The 25,894-nt window shown below is 43.6% G+C and overlaps 1 protein-coding gene across 1 annotated transcript in view; it reads right to left on the bottom strand.

Annotated features, from left to right (window-relative positions):
• Window positions 1-4,321: 4,321 nt before the first annotated feature.
• dst (dystonin) overlaps window positions 4,322-25,894 on the bottom strand; it is a 565,996-nt gene continuing 544,423 nt past the window's right edge. The window contains exons 100-103 of the mRNA XM_051919257.1: window positions 19,633-19,826; window positions 16,711-16,821; window positions 10,959-11,082; window positions 4,322-5,377 (exon numbers count right to left, since the gene is read on the bottom strand). Of these exons, the coding sequence (XP_051775217.1) occupies window positions 5,106-5,377; window positions 10,959-11,082; window positions 16,711-16,821; window positions 19,633-19,826 (701 nt within the window). The 3' untranslated portion in view covers window positions 4,322-5,105. The remainder of the gene's footprint in view (window positions 5,378-10,958; window positions 11,083-16,710; window positions 16,822-19,632; window positions 19,827-25,894) is intronic.

Below are 25,894 nucleotides of genomic sequence, written 5' to 3'. Positions count from 1 at the left end.
CCCCTACTTTCTCTGCTGTTCTTTGTCCAGTTTTCTGTGGTGCCAACCTGTGCCACCACCACCTGATCAGGGCACCATGATGTCCCTACATGGATGAATTGAAGGCCACAGGTCCACATGACTGTCATCATCTAATTCTTCAACATGAAGCCTAAAAACCCTGAGGACTGACTGAGATCATTGATGTTAGGTGGTCTTGTGGCCTTGAGACCCCTGCAGATTTTGTTTTTTTCTCCAGCCGTCTGGAGTTTTTTTTTTCTTTGTTTTTCTGTCCTCCTGGCCATCGGACCTCACTGCATCCTGGAAAGAACTTTGAGCTTCGCTGTTAGTAGGAAAATGTGTGACAGAAAGAAAGAAAGAAATCAATCACTCAAGAAAGAAAGAAAGAAAGAAAGAAAGAGTGTGGTGTTGTTGTCGTCTCACCTCACCTTACAAGTGGAACACGTCTCTCTCTCTTTCTCCCCATTTTTCTCTTTTTCCCTCTCCCTCCCTCTCTCTTTTTCTCTGTCTTCCCCTCTCTTTCTCTCTTTTTTCCTCTCTCTCTTTCCCTCTCTCCCTCCCCCTCTCTTTTTTCCTCTCTTCCCCTCTCTTTTTTCTCTCCCTCTCTCTCTCTTTTTCCCTGTCTTACCCTTTCTTTTTCCCTTTCTCTCTCCTTTTTCCTCTCTCTGCCTCCCTCTCTCTCTCTTTCCCCCTCTATCCTTCCCTCTCTTTCTCTATTTTTCTTTCTCCCTCCCTCTCTCTTTTTCCCTATCTCACCCTTCCCCCTCTCTTTCTCTTTTTCCCCCTCTCCCTCCCTCTCTCTCTCTTTTTTCCTCTCTCTCTTTCTCCCCCCCTCTTTTTTTTCCGCCTCCTTGTGCGGCGAATCTCGACGAGTCCGATGCCCATTTGGGCCGCACTCCGAGCTCCTGTACTTATATGGAGTGATTTTTCGGCCCTTTATTGCTGTAATTGAATGATAAGCCGGGGGTCTGCCTGGCTGCCAAATCCAAAGCCCACCAGCAAGTCGGTTTTCCTTTTTTTGCTTTTTGGTTTGTGTCCATTGTGTAAGTCGAGGGTCTGCTGAGAGCCGCTCAGGTCGGCCCCGTTGATTTGTGTAAAGAACGCTGGCAGGAGCGGCGCTGCTGGCGGATCTCCTAAAACATTTAAAACTGAAATGAGAACAATTACGTCGGGCTCTCGAACTTCGCAAATGAAGCCTAAAATGATTAAATAGAATTTAATGTGTGGAGGCAGAGGGAATACAACAAATGAATGGAATTGGGCGAGTCCGGCTTCATACTGGGATGTTCCCTTCTTTCTCTGTTTGTACAGAGTGCCACAGGGAATAAGGGGCACAGGGCGGTAAAGACTGGCAGGGAAGATGCGTGTCCTCATGCCAACGAGTCGAGGGCACCACCAGATGGCAGTTTGCAATCAAAATAGCCCCCCAGTGAAGCTTCTTCTCACTTTGAGTTGCATGAACGATGCGAGATCAAAGTCAGCGAACATCACATAGCCATCAAAGTGGTAGATAAGGGGGGGGGTGACATCTGCACTGTACGATGAGCTTGTCGTAGCCCCCTTAATGTATAAAAAAGTAGAAAAATGTCATTACATATAAGAGAAACAAAAATGTAAAACAGAACGTTTTTGGGGGGTGTTGGGTGGACGGGGACGGGGACCGCTGCTGTGCCGATTGACTTCCCGTCCATCGAGTGACTGTCACCGCCACACGGCCCGACGTCACAACCGAGACACGACACGCCAGTTTCCTTGGGCTCTCTTTTCTTATTTAATGTTACTGACTGGACCCCACGATCAACGAGCCCCCCAAACCCCACCATGTGTTATTGTAGGCGACAGCAGCGCGAGGCTTAGTGACTTCGATTCCCTGGCGCTAACGTTGGCAGTCATTGCATTGTGAGCGGTGCTTGGGGTGACGTCGTTCTTGTCCGCCCACTTGACCGCAGTCCTTATGTACCCGCGCCACAGTCAGCCCTTCAACTGAGCGAAGTCACAATCCGGACTAAGACCACCAGAGGTCCGCAGGTGACTTCACGAACAGAGAGCTCAGCACACTTTAAAAACGCAACGTGCGAACACCCGGCCGTTAAATCCTCGTGGCAACTCCTTCATTTCATTGATGGGGCGGAATTCCTCTTTAATGGTTTCAAATGGGCCTGTTGGGTCCTTGGTCGTCATAAGGCCTCCTAGACACACACCCAGAATGCCTTGTTGGTAGACCCACCTCCTGTCCGTGCCAATGTCATCTTGTCATTGCTGAGTGGTTGTGTAGGTAGGGGGCACCAGTGCACTGCTTTGCCCGGTGGGGTGGGGGGAGAGGGGGGGACTATAATGCTGTTAAGATGGCCCTGATTCAACTGACACCCCCTGTGCTATAGTCAGTTAGCATAGCGCAAGGTTTTAGGACAGGGGTCCCCAACTCCAGTCCCGGAGGACCACGGTGGCTGCAGGTTTTCATTCTCACCCTTTCCTTAATCAGTGACCTGTTTTTGCTGCTAATTCACTTCTTTTGAATTCATTTTAATTGACTTGCCTTTGAAGACGCAGACCCCCTTAATTGTTACTTTTTCCTTAATTAGCTGCCAAATGATAATGAGATATATCCATCCATCCATCCATTCTCTTCCGCTTATCTGAGGTTGGGTCGCGGGTGCAGCAGCTTGAGCAGAGATGCCCAGACTTCTCTATCCCTGGCCACTTCTTCTAGCTCTTCTGGGAGAATCCCGAGGCGTTCCCAGGCCAGCCGAGAGACATAGTCCCTCCAGCGTGTCCTGGGTCTCAATATCGAGTTTTTGGACAATTCCATTACTTTCCCTACACTTTGTATACGAGAAAGTCAGGGAGGTCTAAAACATCGAGATTCATCAAAATCTCAAAATGGAATTTTTGGACGATTTCAATACGTTTCCTATAATTTGTATACGAGAAAGTCAGGGAGGTCTAAAACATCGAGATTCATCAAAATCTCGAAATGGAATTTTTGGACGATTTCAATACGTTTCCTATAATTTGTATACGAGAAAGTCAGGGAGGTCTAAAACATCGAGATTCATCAAAATCTCAAAATGGAATTTTTGGACGATTTCAATACGTTTCCTATAATTTGTATACGAGAAAGTCAGGGAGGTCTAAAACATCGAGATTCATCAAAATCTCGAAATGGAATTTTTGGACGATTTCAATACGTTTCCTATAATTTGTATACGAGAAAGTCAGGGAGGTCTAAAACATCGAGATTCATCAAAATCTCGAAATGGAATTTTTGGACGATTTCAATACGTTTCCTATAATTTGTATACGAGAAAGTCAGGGAGGTCTAAAACATCGAGATTCATCAAAATCTCAAAATGGAATTTTTGGACGATTTCAATACGTTTCCTATAATTTGTATACGAGAAAGTCAGGGAGGTCTAAAACATCGAGATTCATCAAAATCTCGAAATGGAATTTTTGGACGATTTCAATACGTTTCCTATAATTTGTATACGAGAAAGTCAGGGAGGTCTAAAACATCGAGATTCATCAAAATCTCGAAATGGAATTTTTGGACGATTTCAATACGTTTCCTATAATTTGTATACGAGAAAGTTAGGGAGGTCTAAAACATCGAGATTCATCAAAATCTCGAAATGGAATTTTTGGATGATTTCATTACTTTCCCTACACTTTGTATACAAGAAAGTCAGGGAGATCTAAAACATCGAGATTCACTAAAATATTGAAATGGAATTTTTGGACGATTCCAATACGTTTCCTATAGTTTGTATACGAGAAAGTCAGGGAGGTCTAAAATGTCAAGATTTATCAAAATGTCAATATCGAGTTTTTGGACGATTAGAATACTTTCGCAAAACTTTGTATACGAGAAAGTAAAAATGATGTACCCAATGTGGAGTGAAAACACCACGTGCACAAGCGGATGTGAGAAAAAGTCAATAAATCTGCGTAATAATCTTCCACTGTGACGCCGTAACCCATGTGTTGCTGTCTTTTTACTTCTAGAAAATAAGTACTCCAGTACGTTACAAAGTAATCAGACTTTGTAACACACGTTATCCCCAACGACACCAGTTTCTTTCCGCTGTGCGCTGCTATGTGTGAATTCGAATGACAGACAAACTTTGGAGAATAACGGGGTGAGCCCGGGACCCTTACCATGATGGAACAAGGGGGGCCTGCCACTGGAGGTCTGCAGCCAGACACCTCTCGTCTGATCTGACAACAAGATTGAACAAACAGACAAACCAACAGCCGCGCAGACACCGTACACGTCATCGGCGCCACGCCACCCCTTACGGTAAAAGACGGAAGACAGAGATTCATCTTCAGCTTTGTGCAAGCAAATTTATTAAAAAAAAAAAAAAACAAAATGAACTGATACAGCAGTCCTGTCCACTCAAGCGAAATGAAACCCGTACAGTGACATGGACGCCCTTCCTAGTGATGTTATAGCGAAGCCTCTCGGAGTCCGTATACGGCCCTGGACACGGTTAAAATAAATGGCACAAAATCGCTCGGAGATCATGAAAGTTAAGTGTAACATCTGCAGGTGCGTAACGTGATGTCCGATTGTGATTCTGGAGTGTGAGCCGTACATTTCACACCAGCGTTTGTGTTTCTCGGATTCTCTACTTAGTGTCTCTTCCGTTTGGATTCTGGTTGAACTTCATTGCACAGTCAGTATAAATAAATTACGTGTTAAGGTCAGGCAGGAGCCACCGCCTAACTTAAATAGGTGAAAGTCATATTCCAGCAAAATTACAGTACATTCATTCAGCAACGTTCTTCTCACATGTTACTTAGTGTCGCGTTTACACGTTAGTGTGTAGAAATGTCAGCTTAGCTTTTACAATAAAGTCTCTCGCTTACCCCGTTAGGGATAACTGACAAAAACAGTCTAATCCGCAGTGATCATCAGACAGAACGTTATTCACATGAAATAAAATAACAGGACAAATAACACATAAGGCCAACCGCATTCAGGTCCTCCTGGCGCAATATTAAAACAGTCATTTTCTACAGAATATTTTACATCTCACAGCCTTTAAATATGTGACGTAATGCACGTTAGAGCAACTCTGCCAGGCCCCGGGTACTCGTAACTATCTCTTTGAAGGCTTGGCGGCCAACTTGCTAGCAGCAGGAGACCTCCTCTTGGGAGTGGGGATCTTTGAAGGCTTCGAGGACGAGGTCCGGGGTCCAGCACGCGGCAACGCTTTGCTACTTTCGGGCGCCGTCTCGGACGTGTCTGAGCACACAGACTGGATTTCCGAGATGTCGTAGTCCGAGGCGTCGCTGCCTCGCCGGCTGCTCGCCCGACTGCCCGCTTTGCTTCCGGGGCGACTTCCAGGTCGGCTTGGGGTTTTCTTCAGGTCTGAAAGATGAGAGAAAAAAGTCTGAATTAGCGTAATTATGGGGGGTCTTCCTAAAAAAAATGGAATGATTTACTTCATGAGGTAGAAGAACGTAAGAAACGAGGATAGTCAGGTCAGATATTTCAAGTATTAAAATGTCTGCTTGAATTTCAGTGTTTAAAGATTGTAACAGAAATGTGCCATTTGTCACCCGCTGATTGAGATCCAAAGAGGGCAACATCTCTAGTAAAGGATCAAAAGTCATAATCACTGACCTTAAACTCCTCTAAAATGATACCCCACATGCTTATGTTTGAAATTTGTCATTTTTAACCTTCTAGGAGTAGAACTTAGAGAGCTCGGACCACCGGTAAAGGATCAAACATCTAAATATGTATATATATGTATATATATATATATATATGTACACACTAGCGGTACCCCGTGGCTATGACCATATAGTAATGAAACAGGACAAACTTTAAAAATCAATAACTGTATCTGATCGTGTTCAGCTCTGACAGGAGAGCGTCAAAAAGCACATGGCCATGACATCTCTACCAATCAGCAGCTACCCTCTAAAACGTCAAACGTCACTCCTTAACAGTCTGTAGATGATAACGTCTGCTGAACAAACAGGTATCGCTAGCTAAGCAGAGGCAAGGTGCGCTCCAACACGTGGCGAGAGGTAGAGCGACTCGAACGGAGGCTGGCGAGTGACTGACGAAGGCCATGCCGCCCCCCAACAGCTCTCGGCCCACAGCCACTCTCTTGGATTTGCATGAATACATCGGTACCGCAAGAGAACTCTGGCGCTTAGTGCGATGAGAGAAGTCGCAAAATCAAATTATAAAAAAGCAACCCCATCTAAATCCGTTAAGTAGGTCTCTCGTGAAAAGCGGACAGACATACAGACAGACAGCTTGGACCACGAAAGTTTTAAAACCGTTTCTTAGCGAGCACCTATGGGCCAAAGGTAACCTACATTCCAAATTTCAAGTCCCAAGTCCTCATGGTTTGGGAGATTTCGTGATGGCTTATATATCCATCCATCCATCCATTGTCTCCCGCTTATCCGAGGTCGGGTCGCAGGGGCAGCAGCTTGAGCAGAGATGCCCAGACTTCCCTCTCCCCGGCCACTTCTTCTAGTTCTTCCGGGAGAATCCCAAGGCGTTCCCAGGCCAGCCGAGAGACATAGTCCCTCCAGCGTGTCCTGGGTCTTCCCCGGGGCCTCCTCCCGGTTGGACGTGCCCGGAACACCTCACCAGGGAGGCGTCCAGGAGGCATCCTGATCAGATGCCCGAGCCACCTCATCTGACTCCTCTCGATGCGGAGGAGCAGCGGCTCTACTCTGAGCTCCTCCCGGATGACTGAGCTTCTCACCCTATCTTTAAGGGAGAGCCCAGACACCCTGCGGAGGAAACTCATTTCAGCCGCTTGTATTCGCGATCTCGTTCTTTCGGTCACTACCCATAGCTCATTACCATAGGTGAGGGTAGGAACATAGATCGACTGGTAAATTGAGAGCTTCGCCTTGCGGCTCAGCTCCTTTTTCACCACGACAGACCGATGCAGAGCCCGCATTACTGCGGATGCCGCACCGATCCGCCTGTCGATCTCACGCTCCATTCTTCCCTCACTCGTGAACAAGACCCCGAGATACTTGAACTCCTCCACTTGGGGCAGGATCTTGCTCCCAACCCTGAGAAGACACTCCACCCTTTTCCGGCTGAGGACCGTGGTCTCGGATTTGGAGGTGCTGATTCTCATCCCAGCCGCTTCACACTCGGCTGCGAACCGATCCAGAGAGAGCTGAAGATCACGGCCTGATGAAGCAAACAGGACAACATCATCTGCAAAAAGCAGTGACCCAATCCTGAGCCCACCAAACCGGACCCCCTCAACACCCTGGCTGCGCCTAGAAATTCTGTCCATAAAAGTTATGAACAGAATCGGTGACAAAGGGCAGCCCTGGCGGAGTCCAACTCTCACTGGAAACGGGTTCGACTTACTGCTGGCAATGCGGACCAAGCTCTGGCACCGATCGTACAGGGACTGAACAGCCCTTATCAAGGGGGGCCGGTACCCCATACTCTCGGAGTACCCCCACAGGATTCCCCGAGGGACACGGTCGAATGCCTTTTCCAAGTCCACAAAACACATGTAGACTGGTTGGGCAAACTCCCATGCACCCTCCAGGACCCTGCTAAGGGTATAGAGCTGGTCCACTGTTCCGTGACCAGGACGAAAACCACACTGTTCCTCCTGAATCCGAGGCTCGACTATCCGACGGACCCTCCTCTCCAGGACCCCTAAATAGACTTTTCCAGGGAGGCTGAGGAGTGTGATCCCTCTGTAGTTGGAACACACCCTCCGATCCCCCTTCTTAAAGAGGGGGACCACCACCCCGGTCTGCCAATCCAGAGGCACTGTCCCTGATGTCCATGCGATGTTGCAGAGGCGTGTCAACCAAGACAGTCCTACAACATCCAATAAATAAATAATATATATATATATATAGTGTAGCAAGCAGCTGGGGGGTGGCACCCAGCTGGGATGCCCAGAAGGACCAGACCACGAGGGGGCGACTGTCCTGGTGGCTTTGGGACCACAGGAACAGAGCTTAGAAGCTCAACCCTATAGTGGGCTGTGGTCACCACCAGGGGGTGCCCCAATGCCTGAGGAGCCCTGGCCCTCAGCACTTCCACCACACCCGGAAGTGCAGGGGGGAAGAAGACCAGGGACACCCGGAGTGCTTCTGGGTGCGCAGCCGGTACTTCCACCACACCGGGGAGTGCTGGCGGAAGCTAATCGGGAGGCACATGGAGCACATCTGGGTGTGTATAAAAGGGGCCGCCTCCCTCCATTCGATGGCTAGAGTCGGGTGGAAGAGAGACGGAGCTCGGAGGTGAGGAGTGGAGGCGGCCTGAAGAAAGTGAGGAAAAGGCATTGTAGAGGCCTGGACTTTGGGGGAGTTTTGGGCTTGTCTGTGCACCTTGTAAATAATATATTATAAATAAACGTGTGTTGGGTGATTTAACAGGCCAGGTTCCACAATAGATATTCAGTATATCTGTTACCGGCAATGTATGAAAGGCAGGCATTGTACTGAATGCCTGGTGTTTTTGGGCAAAGTATGAAATACTTGAATTAATTTAATATTATATATACTTTCCCTAGGCATTATATAGAATGACAAATGCTATTTAGGCAAAGTATTAAAAGAGAGTCATGAAAAGGCTTTTATTAAAAAGACGTATATGAAAAAGAAAGGAATACAAAATTAAGTATAGGACTTTCTTATTGAGGAAAACAAGAAAAAATAAAATATGAACCTACTTGTTGCAACAAGGAAGGAAAAAAAAATGATTTTAAACTGCACTGAAATGCAAATGGGGAATTCTCGTCGAAAGTCATGTGACATTAGAAACGTCATTAGCGGGAGTATTTTATACTTTGCCGGTTTATGCTGAAGAAATGTGTAAAATATTAATCGTTTCATACTTTGATGTCCAATTTTCGGCATTCTATATATTGCCTGCATTTCATACATTGCTGGTAACATACAGTACTGTGCAAAAGTTTTAGGCAGGTGTGAAAAAATGCTGTAAACAAAGAATGCTTTCCAAAATGGAAGTGTTAATCATTTATTTTCATCAATCAACAAAATGCAGTGAATGAACAAAAGAGAAATCGAAATCAAATCAATATTTGGTGTGACCACCCTTTGCCTTCAAAACAGCATCAGTTCTTCTAGGTACACTTGCACACAGTTTTTGAAGGAACTCGGCTGGTAGGTTGTTCCAAACATCTTGGAGAACTAACCCCAGATCTTCTGTGGATGTCGGCTTCCTCACATCCTTCTGTCTCTTCATGTAATCCCAGACACACTCGATGATGTGGAGATCAGGGCTCTGTGGGGGCCATACCATCACTTCCAGGACTTCTTGTTCTTCTTTACGTTGAAGATAGTTCTTAATGACTTTGGCTGTATGTTTGGGGTCGTTGTCCTGCTGCAGAATAAATTTGGGGCCAATCATACGCCTCCCTGATGGTATTGCATGATGGATAAGTATCTGCCTGTATTTCTCAGCATTGAGAACACCATTAATCCTAACCAAATCTCCAACTCCATTTGCAGAAATGCAGCCCCAAACGTTCAAGGAACCTCCACCATGCTTCACTGTTGCCTGCAGACACTCATTATTGTACCGCTCTCCAGCCCTTCGACGAACAAACTGCCTTCTGCTACAGCCAAATATTTCAAATTTTGACTCATCAGTCCAGAGCACCTGCTGCCATTTTTCTGCACCCCAGTTCCTATGTTTTCGTGCATACTTGAGTTGCTTGGCCTTGTTTCCACATCAGAGGTATGGCTTTTTGGCTGCAACTCTTCCATGAAGATCACTTCTGGCCAGACTTCTCCGGACAGTAGATGGGTGTACCTGGGTCCCACTGGTTTCTGCCAGTTCTGAGCTGATGGCACTGCTGGACATCTTCTGATTTCGAAGGGGTAATAAGCTTGATGTGTCTTTCATCTGCTGCACTAAGTTTCCTTGGCCGACCACTGCGTCTACGATCCTCAACGTTGCCCGTTTCTTTGTGCTTCTTCAAAAGAGCTTGAACAGCACATCTTGAAACCCCAGTCTGCTTTGAAATCTTTGTCTGGGAGAGACCTTGCTGATGCAGTAGAACTACCTTGTGTCTTGTTGCTGTGCTCAATCTTGCCATGACATGAAACTGTCTTCCACAACCTCACCTTGGTAGCAGAGTTTGGCTGTTCCTCACCCAGTTGTAAGCTGTTTCTGTTTCAGTTAATGACTGTGTTTCAACCTACGTGTGACATTGATGATCATTAGCACCTGTTTGGTAGAATTGGTTGATCAGACACCTGACTAGAATCCTACAAAATCCCTGACTTTGTGCAAGTGGACCTACAAGAATTGATGCTGGTTTGAAGGCACAAGGTAGGAACACCAAATATTGATTTGATTTAGATTTCTCTTTTGTTCGCTCACTTTGCATTTTGTAAATTGATAACAATAAACAATCATTATTTATATTTCTGAAAGCATTCTTTGTTTACAGCATTTTGTCACACCTGCCTAAAACTTTTGCACAGTACTGTGTATATATAAAATCCAACGTCTCTCTGTCTGCTTTTCATGAGATCTGGTTGTTTTCTATAATTTGCTTGAATATTCCGGTTGATTTTGTGACTTCTCTCATCGCACTGAGTATCACAGTTCGCTTGTGGTACTGATTTATTTGTACTAATCCGAGGCAGAGGCTGTGGGCCGAGCGGCGGGACCCTCCTCACTCACATGCCAACCTCCGTTCGAGTCGCCCTACCTCTTGCCACGTGTTGCCAAATGCATTCTTGCCCCTGGAATGTTGTAGAATTTGTGATCCTCTAAAACTACAGTAGTGACAGATGCTGATGAACGGGCATTGCTGGTGGGCATTAAGGGCATGGCTAATTATTGAAATTTTTGTAAGCGACTTAAAAAGCAATGCCTTTTGACAATAACTTTTAAATCAATAAATTCAAATGAAATATTCAATCCCTGCCTGACGGCCTTAGTCCATTCCTGTACATACCTGGGAGTGGCATCCTGACTTTGGTGGCTGCAGCTGATATTAGGCTGCTCTCCTCAAAAGAATGGAACCCTTTTCCAGACAAATAGCCGGGAAGACGTAGTTTGCTTCCTTGTATCGGTGTACCCTGTTGACAAAGGAGACATGGAATATGACAAAAGTAAGACGTGGGTCTGCTCTCTCCTCTCAGTATGTTATGCGTCCTCACAGGACATTAGGGCGCCATATGTAAAAGGTTCAGAAGTGGAACACGAATTTGCTGAACAGAGCAAATCTGCTTTATTTGTTCATTTTGTGTCAAGTCAAGTCGGCCTTATTTGTCATCCCACCATATAAAGAATATGCAGACAGACAAAATGGCGTGCCTCTAGGACCACAGTGCAACCCGATACAAACCGAACAACAAAATTTGATGTTTGCGGCGATTTACGAACGTCCCGTCTGCATTATTTATTGCGTTTATGATAATGTGGGGTGGGCAGACGTGATTCTCAAACAAAAATACCCGTGTGGGGACAACCCGTTAAAAAAGGCTCCACCCATTAGGCTTTTCCCCCCCAAAAACAGCCACCTCCCTAATTCCTTCAGTCCGTGCACTAAAGTCACACATCGGGGTTCAGAGCGAGAGCAAAAGAAACTCAATAAAAGACTTGACGCTGAAAGGAAATCAAAAGTTAAAACTGCTGTCACCCATTCAGGTAACCGAAGCCTAATAATTAACTTGTGCGTTGTAATGACAGACTGACACACGCACACACACATATGCAGACCACCGCTGCCCCACCCGTTTGAGAAGTGCCTCTGTCTGCTATGAAGTCTTTCTGTCATTTTCACTGTTGCATCACTTATACGGCATTACAAGTTTAGATAAGCATTGTGCTCTATGGATGCATGAAGTGGTAAAACGTGGTGGCCATTTTATCACGGCATGTTTGCATTTCCAACTAGACAGCCATGTTAAATTTCTCTATTTATTTGTTTAGATGTGCAGTCAGAAGGTGGATGATGCGCAGCCCCATCAACCTGTGCCATTAGGCAGGTTTGGTGTTTTGAGCACTGAAGTCTTCGTCTCCTGCGGCTCTTCGTTATCCGCTCTTTTAACGGCAGTCCTTTTGACAGAGTGTGACGCGCCGTTTACTTCAAAAGCATATTTTGCAGTTCATATTGTCACAGGCATGACTGCCAATTCTTTCAAACTCGCATTGACTCCTACACCATCGTTGTAACTCTGAACAACAGGGAGCACACACAGCGCCTGTGGTGATATATCATTCATGTTTACCACTCGTCCGTTGATGCCGGTGAATGCCAATGTAGGTTGGTGAAGACTTTTCACTTGCAATGGGTTGTGTTTATTTTGAAAATGTGCAACACGTGACACACATTTATATGCCTGACAGGGTTATTGTAGAAGACTTTACGCCTGTTCATCGAAACTGGAAACTGTCAGTCTGTCAGCTCAGGTTAACAAGGGCACCTCTGATCCCCGCCCCCTACTCTTAGCTCCACCTCCATGAGGCGTCGGATTGGTTTAGAAAGATGACACTCAGTAAGTCGGGTGATTGTTCCTCCTACTTCCTACTTTTAAGCAAAATTCCCTCATGGTTGTCTCCAGACTTATATACTATATGATATTTTGTCATATTTATGTTTGTTACTTTAAAACTGGGGTGTCTAGCTCCGGTCCTGGAGGGCCACAGTGGCTTCAGGTTTTCATTCTAACCATCTTCTTAATCAGTGAGCTGTTTTTGCTGCTGATTTAACTCGTTTCCTTTAGTTTTAATTGATGTGACTCAAACCTCTTAGTTCAGGGGTGTCCAACTCTGGTCCTGGAGGGCCGCAGTGGCTTCAGGTTTTCATTCTAACCATCTTCTTAATCAGTGAGCTGTTTTTGCTGCTGATTTAACTAGTTTCCTTTAGTTTTAATTGATGTGACTCAAACCTCTTAGTTCAGGGGTGTCCAGCTCCGGTCCTGGAGGGCCGCAGTGGCTTCAGGTTTTCATTCTAACCCTTTTCCTAATCAGTTTTCACTGCTAATTAACTCCTTTTCCCTTCATTTTAATAGCCCTGTTTTTAAGGATTCAGTCCTCTGAATTGATTTGTTTCTTCATTAAATGGCAGCCAAACAGAATTGAGATGTGAAACGAGCCGACAGATGACCAGCTAAACTGGAACGTCAAACTCCAGCCAGTTTGTTAATGAGAAGCCAATTCTTGCTGTTAATTAAAGCCATTATTGAATATCAGGACTTGTTGCTGCTCTCATTCCACCACAGCAGACTCTTGATTTTCTGTTTTTTTCCGTCAAGATGTTTTGGTGACCCAAGCAGCCCAACGTGACCGAGACCCTCACCTATCTTTATTTTCAGGTTAGCTGGTCATGTTGCGGCTCGTTTTGTGTCTCATTATTGTTTGGCTGCTCATTAAGGAAAAATGAACAACTAAGGGGGTCTGAGTCATGTCAATTAAAACTGAGGCAAAAAAAGTTAATTAGCTGCAAAAACTGGTCACTGATTAAGAAGGTGGTTAGAATTAAAACCTGCAGCCACTGCGGCCCACCAGGAGCGGAGTTGGACACCCCTGATTTAAAAGGACACATCCAGGAAGCAAGTCTCGAATTCTGGTTAGACGTAAATGAGTGTTTATTTTCTCAACCTGTTTATTTTACTACTGGGTTGCAAGATGCAAATAAGTGCACCCCAAGGACTAAGAGGGGCGGGCAGGGGGGGGGTCTGTCCTCGTCTGTCAGGCCATTTTTTTTTTATTTTTGAGTGAAGAAGGTTGCATGGCGATCTAATCCAAGTCTTCAAAATTCTCAAAGGCTTCACTAGCGTTGATCCATCAGAATTCTTTCAATTGGATAACAAATCACATACTTGAGGACGCCAGTGGGAATTATGGGGAAGTGTATTTAAAATGGAAGCCAGGTAGCGATCCCTTATGCAAAGAGTCAAAACGAAACCTTGGACATTTTTAACAAGTAAGAAAATGTCAGTTTATGTGACCGAGTTCCAGTCCGCCAACACCTCACATCGCACTCGGCCCATACTCCTTCTGCAGGTGGTGGCCCGTCACAAAGAAGTGACAGAGTTGGACAGTCCTCTCCGAGCCAGAGATGAGTTACTACCTCAAGTGGAGGAGTTTGAGCATCCTGGGGTCTTATTCATGAGTGTGAGGGTAAGAGCAATGGCGAGATCAACAGAACGATCAGGGCAGCGAGTGAACTTACACGGTAGTAGCTACACTGATCCATTGTGGTGAGAAAGGAACTGAGCCAGAAGGCAAAGCTCTCGATTTACCAGAAGATTTATGTCCCTACCTTCACCTATGGTTATGAGCTTTGGGTATTGACTGAAAGGATGAAAAACTGATCTCGTCCAATAGGGCTTGCGGACACCAGGGGGTGCTCCAGCTCACCAAACACCCAGCACAAGCAGACATGGATGCAAGTTTGAAAGGCAAAGAGTTTTTTGTTGTGGGAAACTCTTCCCCAAAGCATTTCCCACCACAGCGACAAGTACAATCAAGCACAATACAGCGCAACTCTCTTCTTCTCTCCTCCTCCTCCGCTCCTCCTCCTGACTCTGGCTCGTCCATGTGAGACAGGCAGCTCCTTTTATCTCCCACCCGGAGATGTCGTCTGAAAACACATCCAGGTGAAGATGGAAACCCCATGAACTTGGGCTCCCCAGTACCTGCAGCACCCCCTGGAGGCACCCAACAGAACGGAGTTGAAAAACTGCCCTGTGGAAATCTGAGGCACTGCTGCCATCTAGCGCTCTAGGGGAGATGATGGCCTGTGCAAGCTCTCTCCCTCCCCGCCAGCCGGGTAAGGACACGGGACGTCCCTCACAGGCTCAAAATGTTCATAAGCAAAGATTTTAATAGCACGTGTTAACCTGGCGTGACAAAAAAACTGAAAGTTTCTAAACAAATTCGCAGGGAAGAAGACAACATGAAAATGTCACACAGAGGGTCCTAACGATATGAGGAGGCAGTGCTGCAAACTGCCTTGTTGGTCCACCCTAAGAATAAACGCCGCAGTCTGTCTTTTTGATGTTTACTTTTTTGTGAATTTCCCCTTGGGATTAATAAAGTATCTATCTATCTATCTATCTATCTATCTATCTATCTATCTATCTATCTATCTATCTATCTATCTTATAGTGCCTTTCATATCTATCTATCTATCTATCTATCTATCTATCTATCTATCTATCTATCTATCTATCTATCTATCCATCCATCCATCCATCCATCCATCCATCCATCCATCCATCCATCCATCCAACTATACTAAAATAAAGTCTATCTGTCTATCTATCTCAATTGGGAAGGCCCACAAAACAGCAAGACAATCCAGCGTTGAGCTAGAATGAACCGTGGTTCCTCTGGTTTATCAGCAAGCCATTAAAGGGAATGCAAGTGTAATGAAGATAAATTATAAATAGTTCCATGGAAAAAAAGATCAGGCTGCAAAAATGAGGAAGAATTAAAAAAAAAAAAAAAAGAAAAAGAAAAATAAATGAGTGCAAAAGACCAGAACGCCTCAAGAGGAGCTTGTAACACAAAGACGTTTTGGCACAGCCAGTACATACTTGGGCATGTGAAACATGCTGGAAAAATATTTTAATGATTTGGTTGAAGAAAACAAAATGATTTTTCTTGTGTTCAGTTTTTGAGTATAAAGCTTAGCCACCCTCTAAACCATCCATCCATTATCCAACCCGTTAAATCCTAACTACAGGGTCACGGGGGTCTGCTGGAGCCAATCCCAGCCAACACGGGGCACAAGGCAGGAAACAAACCCTGGGCAGGGTGCCAGCCCACCGCAGCCCTCTAAACCAGGGGTCCCCAACTCTGGTCCTGGTGGGCCGCAGTGGCTGCAGGTTTTCATTCTAACCCTTTTCTTAATGAGTGACCTGCTTTTGCTGCTAATTCACTTCTTTTGAATTCAGGCATGATGTAAGCTTGCATATTGTGATCTTTTTAGTTAGCCAATAAAAAGGGTCATTTTTTGCTTGACGTCTCACACTGTCAAGTTCAAAAGCAAGCGTCTGTCAAGTTATGGGGGTGTCTGAGTGCTCATTGCATCTACTAGGGTGGCATTAAACCAGAAGGACGTGGGAAAATATTGGAGCAATGTGTGCTGCCATCCAGACAGTGAGTGACTTTACCAGGGACGTCCCTGCAAGGACAACAGCAAACCACATTCTGCTTAAGTATGAGCTTGGCAGTCCTGACCTGTGGGGGGCGCATTATGAAATGCAAAATGGAGTGGTGGATGAATGGGGGGAAAACACCTGCTGGCTAAACTCACCCAAATGGGTGTCTTCGGTGCCCAAACACTTAATGAGCATCACCAAAAGAAATGGCGATGTGACAGTCGGCTGTCCTGACTTTTTTGAAGCACATCACAGCCATCACATTTGACACGGGTGTGTGTTCTTTCAAAAAAAAAAAAAAATAATTCAATGTGAAGTGTTGTCAGAGTGTGCGCAGTGTGAACAGAATTTACAAATCCCAACTTTTTATAGAATTGCGGGTTGGACTTTTCCACTCAGAATTGAGTCTGATGAAAACTTGGCAGGATAGATGCCACCAGAAAGAAAGAAAGAGAAAGAAGGAAATACGAAATCCCTGCTACAAGACGAGTCAGACGAGCAGTTAGTGTGAGAAAGGCGTCTAGTAAGCAGCGACTAAGAGGTGTTAGCAGCGGTGAGCCGATTAGAGCAGTTAGTTGGTTTTTACTGTACCTCTGCAGACGACACTTGACTTTCAAAGGATTCTGCTGACTTAACAGGCGTGGAGGTTTTGCTGTTTGTCAGCCATGGTTTATCATAATTGCGGGTTATGTGTTGGGGAGTCTGCATGAAACAATGGCAAAATCAAAAATACAAAGGGCATTAGATGAAAGAGGATAACATGAAATGGCAGGACATGAAAATGACACATGAGATGTTACAAGCCAAAAATCAAAGAAGCTTACAAACTGTCACGCAAAACAAAACAGCAAAATGCGGCCATAAAACAAATGCAGCGGCGAATAGCAACTGGCTATTAATAGAAACTGAAAATCCATTTAATGTCAGCTGCTCCAAGATGAAGTCACCGGAGGTGATGCTGAGGCTCCGTTTTGGGTTGAGCTTTGGAAAAGAACGGATTTCAGTGGTTGGCCGAGGACCGTCCACAGGCATCTGATTTCAATTCCGAGATCTCATTTCTGTCACCTCTCCATTCGGGGTACTCTAAGGACATGTCCTTGGCCTCACTTTGCACAGGGAGGGACACTCTACAAAACCGGACACGACTTGGGGAAGCTTCTGGAGAGCCCTGCTGTCATCAAGCTGTCTGATCAAACCTTAACTTGAAGGAGTACGCCACCCAAAAATGATACGTTTTTAAAAATATTATTCACCCCAAGCAGTTTGTAGTGGTGGCCGAGGACCAATTATAATGCCATGTGTTCATGGAGAAATCAAATATTGAATACTCAAACTCAGCTGGGTCGATAGATGACCGGAGCTACACAGGGCCAAACGATGTAAAACAAAAAAGAAAAATCTCACGTAACTCATGCTGCATAATCCACATGTCCGATATCGATTTGAATGGTGAAAATGTGCAAAATGTGTGCATTATGTGTTGAAAAAATGTTAACAGTTACTTCCTGAAAAGCCACCATTACATGTAAACAGGAAAGACGTAACTCCCACAATGCTGTGTGGTAGAACTGAAGAGCCGCATATCTCCCTCATTCATTAGTGTAGAAAACTGTCCTTAATTCAAACGCAACACACTGTGGAAGTGATGTTTTCCGACAAACATCTGTATTAATAAAATGCTTTGCATTTGTCATTTCAACACATGGTGCATTACAAACATTTGCAGTCATAAAATCCACTGCATTAGTCATTTCAGCCGATGGCACATCACAAACATTGCCATGGCTTTTACAAATCCCATACCAAATGGCATTTAACAGAGACATATACTGTACATTGAATTTGTCATTCCAGCAGATGGCACATCACAACATCTGTCATAATAAAATGAATTGCATTTGTCATTCCAATACATGGCACATCATAAGCATTAACACTGTTTATATAAATTCCAAACCAAATGGCATATAACAGAGACATGTGCATTGCATTTGTCACTCCAGCAAACGGTGCATCATAAACATTTAACACTGCAATAACAAATCTCATATCAAATGGTATGTAATATAGACATATGCATTGCATTTGTCATTCCAACAGATGGCGCATCACCAACATTTAGAGTAATAAAATGCATTGCATTTCTCATTCTAACAGATGGCACATCATCAACATTCCATCAAAAGGAATATACCAAAGACATATGCATTGCATTTGTCATTTCAACAGATGGCGCAACACAAATATTGTTAGTAATGCATTTTATTAGTACAGATGTTTGTGATAGACAGACAGACAGACAGACAGACAGACAGACAGACAGACAGACAGACAGATAGATAGATAGATAGATAGATAGATAGATAGATAGATAGATAGATAGATAGATAGATAGATAGATAGATAGATAGATAGGTAACTTTATTAATCCCAAGGGGAAATTCACATGTACATGATGTACCACCCGCTGGAATGACAAATGCAACGCATATGTCTCTGTTATATGCTATCTGGTATGTGATTCTTATGAGCTATGTGCTAATGTTGGAATGACATGTGCAATGTATTTTATTACAACATTCCAATAGATGGTGCACTGCAAATGTTAACACCAAGGTCTACATTTGCTTACTGGGATGTCAAACAGGTAGCAGAGTTAGTCCAGAAATAAACTGAATTGAATTGAATGACTTGACATGTGGATTACACAACATCAGTAACGTGAGATTTTAATTTTTTTTCGAAGACGTTTCTATATTGTTTGCTGACGTCCAGCACTGGTGACCATTGAAACTTGTTCTATCACAAAGTTCTCCATGAAAATACGCGATTAAACATTTTGCTCAGCCACCTTTACAAAGCACCCAGGGTAATTTGGCATGTATAAAATCTCATTTCTTTGGTGGAGTTTTCCTTTAAGTTACTTTCCAATGCATTTGAATTGTCTCTGAATCAGCAGAAAGTTACCTGAGGATGTCATGAACAGAACTGACGTGCCCAGGTTTTCATGAAATGCACCGAGGTAGCTTCACAATTCATGTGGTGTTCCTCGGGACAGACGCATAATCACATATCTGTACCTGATCTTTCTTTGAGAAATATCTCAACATTTGATTGGCTGGCCATACACACGCCAATCTTGAATCTTTTACGCCTTGCAAACACGTGTTACAAATGGGGGAGTATAAAAGTGAGAGCAGCCCAAGGGTGAAAAGCAACTCATGATCTACACTTCAAGAAGGGGGTCCATCTGGCTTCTTGATCCTCCTAACATGGCTGTTTGCCACCACTGGGACGCCCCGGCATTATTCAATCTGACCTGAGCTGGTCCCTCAGAGAGCCGAAAGCTAACTTCATAAGTGTGTGATCATTTAGTCAAACACTCTATAAGGAATTATGGGTGATTGTGAAGAGCTGGTCCACTGGCAGGACACCGCCAATCATCTTAAACAAACACAGAAATCAACCAATCAAAGCCTTTCTTGCCTTGGCAGGATGCACAAGTCGTCTTACCTTGGGGGTACTGGTGGCAGCGGGTTGAGGTTGGACGGAAGCACAGCTGTGACTGGAGTTTGATCGATTCGGAGAGGCAGCTCTGGAAGACGGCCGTGATCGGCGACCTCGGTAGCGGAAGCTACCCATCGCCTGGGATATACCCTCTGGTAGAATGAACTTTTCTCGAAGTTCCACGTTTGTTCTCCCTTTAGCTAAAAACACCACCAAGAAAGACCAGGAAGGTTAGTCAGTTTCTAACAACGGGCGAGGAGTTTTCTTCTAGAAAGAGACGTGAGACACAGTAATGCAGGGTTGGAGATCGGGGAACACAAAAGTTCAAAAATGATCTTGCTTTTTGGTTTTTTTTTTTTTTTTTTTCATTTAAAGCAGATCGAAATAAAGACAAGCTTTGGCAAAGTCATAAATCAGCAATCAGAGGTGAACAAAACCAAACATGCATTTTCCACAACATTGCACAATAAGTAACAATTGTTTTAATTCCAGACCATTAAAAATGAAAGGGCTATTGTACTACCAGAGACACGAGAAAAGAAACCAAACAAAAAAAACATAAACAGCACTCAGTGGATTCAAGGCATCATGCTCGAGCACCTCTCACAACATATTTAGACGTTTCATAGTAAAACGATATCATGCAGCTGACAGAAACTCTTTTTATGTGACTTTAAGGACAGAGTGAATTAACCTATAAAACAAAATCAGCTGTTTGCATAGCCACAAAATTAAATTCAGACTGGCCGAAGCGCTCGGTGCTGCCCGGGGTTTATCTGTAAAATGGGCTTTTCAAAATGGCGACCCTGTTGTTATTTCTAGCTGTCCCATCCGTCATCTATACTGCCCCTCTATCGATGTCTCTGCTCTTGTGATAATCGAGAATTTGTTCTTTTTGCCTCAAACTGGATTCCAGAGTCGCGGTAAACTCCTTGCTGGGTTGTAGCCATGAATGCTGTCATGTCTGACTCGTCCTCGTAGTTCTAGATGGACAGTGCATAGTGTTTAAATTTTGAAGAAAGGCTGACAAAGCAAAAGTTAAATAACAATCCTTTGAGTCTCCCTTGTGTTACGCTGCACTTCCACTCCCAATCAGGCCTCACTCAACACCTCCCTGCTAAAGCGCATGATACTCCATTTTATATTACAGTGGATAGAAGCAGCACGCGGTGCTGCCCGGGTAAGTCATTTGTAAGGTGTGGTCATTTCGTCTGGTCCTCTGGCTTCAGTCTGTTCAGATGTTTCATTTGCTCTGAGCCAGTAGGTGGCAGTCGCATGGGAATTATAGGGAAAAAACATTGGCACATCCTGGGTCCAAATTTGGGATTCCAAAGTAATCTATCTTGTCTGTATGGTCCTAGAGAGCAACTACAAAAAATGTGGTGCAGATCAGTCAAAAGGCCGAGGTTTGTAATACTTGCTCTGAGCCAGCAGGTGGCACTGGTGTACAAACTGTAACACATAGGAGAAAAACAAACACTGGGACTCCCAGGGTCAAAATTTTAGGTTCCAAAGTAGACTATCTTGTCCGTACAGTCATAGAGAGCAAATATGCAAAATTTGGTCCAGGTCTGTCATACAGTGTAGGATTGTGATACTTGTAGTGACTTGTAGTGAGTCAGTAGGTGGCACTGTTGTGCAAACTGTAACACATACAGAAAAAAGCTGGGATTCACAGGTTCCAAAGTTGTCTATCTTGTCCATGTGGTCAGAGACAGCAACTAAACAAACATTTGGACCAGATCAGTCCAAGGGTGTGGGATTGTAATACTTGCTCTTAGTCAGCAGGTTCCAATGGTATGAAAACTGTAGCACACAAGAAAAAATAAAAAATCCCACTGGAATTCCCTGGGTCAAAATTTTGGGTTCCTAAGTAGTCTACTTTATTTGTATGGTCTTAGAGAACAACTATGCAAAATTTGGTCCATATTGGTCAAATGGTGTAAAATTGCTATACTTGTACTGAGCCACTACGTGGCATCGTTGTGCAAAGGTGCTATATAAATAAAATGTATTATTATGATTATGAATATCATTATTAAACTGTAACATCTATGGAAAAAAATCACTGGGATTCACTGTCAAAATTTTGGGCTCTCTATGGTCATAGAGAGCAACTATGAAAAATTTAGTCCAGATCTGTCAAACAGTGTAGGATTGCAATACTTGTAGTGAGTCAGTAGGTGGCACTGTTGTGCAAACTGTAACACATACAGAAAAAAGCTGGGCTTCACAGGTTCCAAAATTGTCTATCTTGTCCATGTGGTCAGAGACAGCAACTAAACAAACATTTGGTCCAGATCAGTCCAAGGGTGTGGGATTGTAATACTTGCTCTTAGTCAGCAGGTTCCAATGGTATGAAAACTGTAGCACACAAGAAAAAATAAAAAATCCCACTGGAATTCCCTGGGTCAAAATTTTGGGTTCCTAAGTAGTCTACTTTATTTGTATGGTCCTAGAGAGCAACTATTCAAAATTTGGTCCAGATCGGTCAAAGGGTCTAAGGTTTGTAATACTGCTCTGAGCCAGCAGGTGGCACTGGTGTACAAACTGTAACACATAGGAGGTAAAAAAAAAAAACATTGGGACTCCCAGGGTCAAACTTTTAGGTTCCAAAGTTGTCTGTCTTATCAGTATGGTCATAGAGAGCAACTATGCAAAATTTATTCCAGATATGTCAAACAGTGTAGGATTGCAATACGTGTACTAAGTCAGTAGGTGGCACTGTTGTGCAAACTGTAACACATACAGAAATAAAAAGCTGGGATTCACAGGGTCACAAGTTTGGGTTCCAAAGTAGACCAACTTGTCCATATGGTCATAGACAGCAACTAAGCAAAATTTAGTCCAGATCAGTCAAAGGGTGTAATACTTGCTCTGAGCCAGCAGGTGGCATATGGTGTGAAAACTGTAGCACACAAGAAAAAATAAAAATCCCACTGGGACCCCAGGGTTAAAATTTTGGGTTCCTAAGTAGTCTAGTTTATTTGTATGGTCTTAGAGAACAACTGTGCAAAATTTGGTCCATAAATGGTGTAAAATTTCTATACTTGTACTGAGCCACTAGGTTGTTGTGCAAAGGTGCTATATAAATAAAATGTATTATTATGATTATGAATATCATTATTAAACTGTAACATCTATGGAAAAAAATCACTGGGATTCACTGTCAAAATTTTGGGCTCTCTATGGTCATTGAGAGCAACTATGAAAAATCTGGTCCAGATCAGTCAAAGGGTGTAGGATTATAGAGGGAACACAAAAGATAGACATTCTATTTTATACAGATAGATTTAATAAAATTAACTTAAAAACAAATAAGAATAGGACCTGCCTATATATAAATAAGAACAAAGATATTTTTATTTTACATACTGCTGCTAGGGCCACAAACGTTATTGCATTTTGGGCCGACACCATTATAATGTTATAGCGTCGAGTCCAGTGAAGTTCTTATGTGCTAATCAACATGAAACACATCTCTACTCTATAAAAAAAATTGTTTGATAGTTTTCTCCTTCTTCTTATCTTTTATCTCCTTAATTAAACTCTTTTTTTCTGCTACTTGTAATTTTTAATTAATCGTATTACTGTGTTTCCCCTTGGCCTTCTTAATTGTTCTTATTGCCTAATCTACTATATAATTAAACAGTATGGTCTGTGTGTCCCGCCCCTCGGAGCAATCTGATTGGTCTGTTTGGCTTTGGTGATGTGACAGAAGAGGAAGTGTGTGTGTGTGTGTGTGTGAGGAGTTAAGGCGTATGAAGCACACAGGCTGAGAGAGTCGCCTTGAAACACCGGACAGGAGGTGACAAAGGGGCCTTGAGAGTAACGGCTGAGTCTGAGAAGCCGAATGCGCTCGCTCGAGACAGGGAGCGTCAGTGTAGAGACGTTCACACACACACACACACACACACGAGTACCGAGGAAAGGAGCTGAAGGTACGGCAAGAGATAGATAATACTTATTAGATAATTCTACTATTACTGGTCTTTGACAGGTACTGTGGCTAGTAAACAGAATTAAATGACATAAGTGACATTATGATTTTGACTTACGAGTTTAGTTATGGGTTTCATTAGGGTGTCACCTTCCCCTTGATGATAAACACAATGTTTGTGACAGCGCTAATTCTAAATATGATGGCTTTACTAGACCTGTCCCAGACATTACGATGCCCTGAAATGGGGGTGGGTCCATGTAGAAAAAGTGTGGTGTGACCGAAATCAGAGGGGTACATCAAAGAAAAATGTGTCTTTGACACAAACATTATGGAGGGCAAGTGTATCTGTGCTATGGATAGCGAGAGAGTGCAACTGAAGAACGCTATACAGTGTGATGGATGACATGGATGGACTGGTGTCCTGCCCAGGATGGATGGATGGCATTCCCTTACCCGGCCACGGTGCCAACGTGTTCTAGCGTTTAAGAGCGCTGACCTGAGGGGTATCCCAGCTCTTTCTGTTTGTTACAATGGATATCTTTGGTACAAACTCATGTGGATACTGAAGAAGGAGCAAACTCCACACTGGAACTGGGATATTAAATTCCACCTGAGTCCCTGGATTTATGATAAAGCAATTCCAGTGCTGTCTTGGAATCAAACCAGGACTGTTATGGCCAAGTACAGTCAAACGATGTAAGTCGACTCTGAAATGGTTTACTTTGCAGAACCTCCAGCTGGAAGAACTTAGAGAAACTGGATTAGGAACACATTCTACTTTTTTTTGTAGCCTGTTGGGTTATTGCCTTTTTAGTTATTACTTTATAAAGTTAGAAGTAGATTACTGCATATTAAAAAAGGGCAGTTAAGCTGATATAACTGTGCAAACATGAAGTGCAAGCATGGCTTACGAACTAAAGAGCACACACACACAAAAAAAATGAAGGGCACAGCAGTGGCCACGCTGGCACAGCCTCACCAGAACGCAGGCTCTACCACAGGACAAGGACACAGCAGCATGCGTTTGACCCGAAGGCGATTCAGTCCACGACAAAGGGGACGAGCCATTAGCTAGAAGCAGAGAGTCACACAGATGCCACAGAAGCAAGGCAAGAGAGAAAGGGACAGGGAAAGACAGAGAGACGGACAGACTGACGGACAGACACAGAGAGAGAGAGAGATTTGCAAACCTATAGGAGACTGAGTAATTGAAGAGTTTGATTCCGAACGTAACATTTTACTCCCATGATGATGAACTAGAAAAAACAATATAGGTATCTGGTCACAAGAGAAGCAGGAGAAGGGCTGAGCAGGAAAAGAACAACCACAAAAAAAAATAAAATAAATAAAGATAAAGAAAAGTAGAACAGCCAGAGGAAAATAAATAAAGACAGAGACACGAGACTGCAAGCTTTCACAGACAATACAGTAGAAGAGTGTTCAACAGACTTGACACCGTGCTTGCCTCCCAATTGCTTGCTTAGCTTACGGCCTCCTGCACCCTTCTCACATTATACTATGAAGTGGGACAGGAACACTTTTTGTTACCCTTGACGATGTCCCCCCCCCCCGCTTCCCAGGCCACTAGAAGGCACTGGGGGCTGAATTTGCAAGAATAAAAGGGAGGATGGGCAGTCTGGACCTCCCAATCACACTCTGTGGTATGGGGAGTCCAAAAAGAGTCCACCAAGTGCCGCTACAGGGGGCTCCTCAGGGGTACTTGCAGACCTTGGAGTGCTGGCCAGGTAACCCAAAGGTACTTACTACTTAGTAAAGGCTTTCCAAATTCAGGCTTAAAAAGCCTCAGTATCAGTAGATCGACAAGAAAGGCGCTATATAACAGATAGATAGATAGATAGATATGTAAGGCACTGTATGATAGATAGATAGATAGATAGATAGATAGATAGATAGATAGATAGATAGATAGATAGATAGATAGATAGATAGATAGATATGTGAAAGGCACTATATGATAGATAGATAGATAGATAGATAGATAGATAGATAGATAGATAGATAGATAGATAGATAGATAGATTAAAAGTCACTATATAATAGATAGACAGATAGATAGATAGATAGATAGATAGATAGATAGATAGATAGATAGATTAAAAGTCACTATATAATAGATAGATAGATAGATAGATAGATAGATAGATAGATAGATAGATAGATAGATATGTAAGGCACTGTATGATAGATAGATAGATAGATAGATAGACAGATAGATAGATAGATAGATAGATAGATAGATAGATAGATAGATAGATTAAAAGTCACTATATAATAGATAGACAGATATGAAAGGTACTATATGAT

Source organism: Erpetoichthys calabaricus, chromosome 15 (genome assembly GCF_900747795.2).
Source record: "Erpetoichthys calabaricus chromosome 15, fErpCal1.3, whole genome shotgun sequence".
NCBI lineage: Eukaryota > Metazoa > Chordata > Cladistia > Polypteriformes > Polypteridae > Erpetoichthys > Erpetoichthys calabaricus.
Note: the sequence above shows the minus strand (reverse complement) of the source record. Positions and strands in the feature narration are given on the sequence as shown.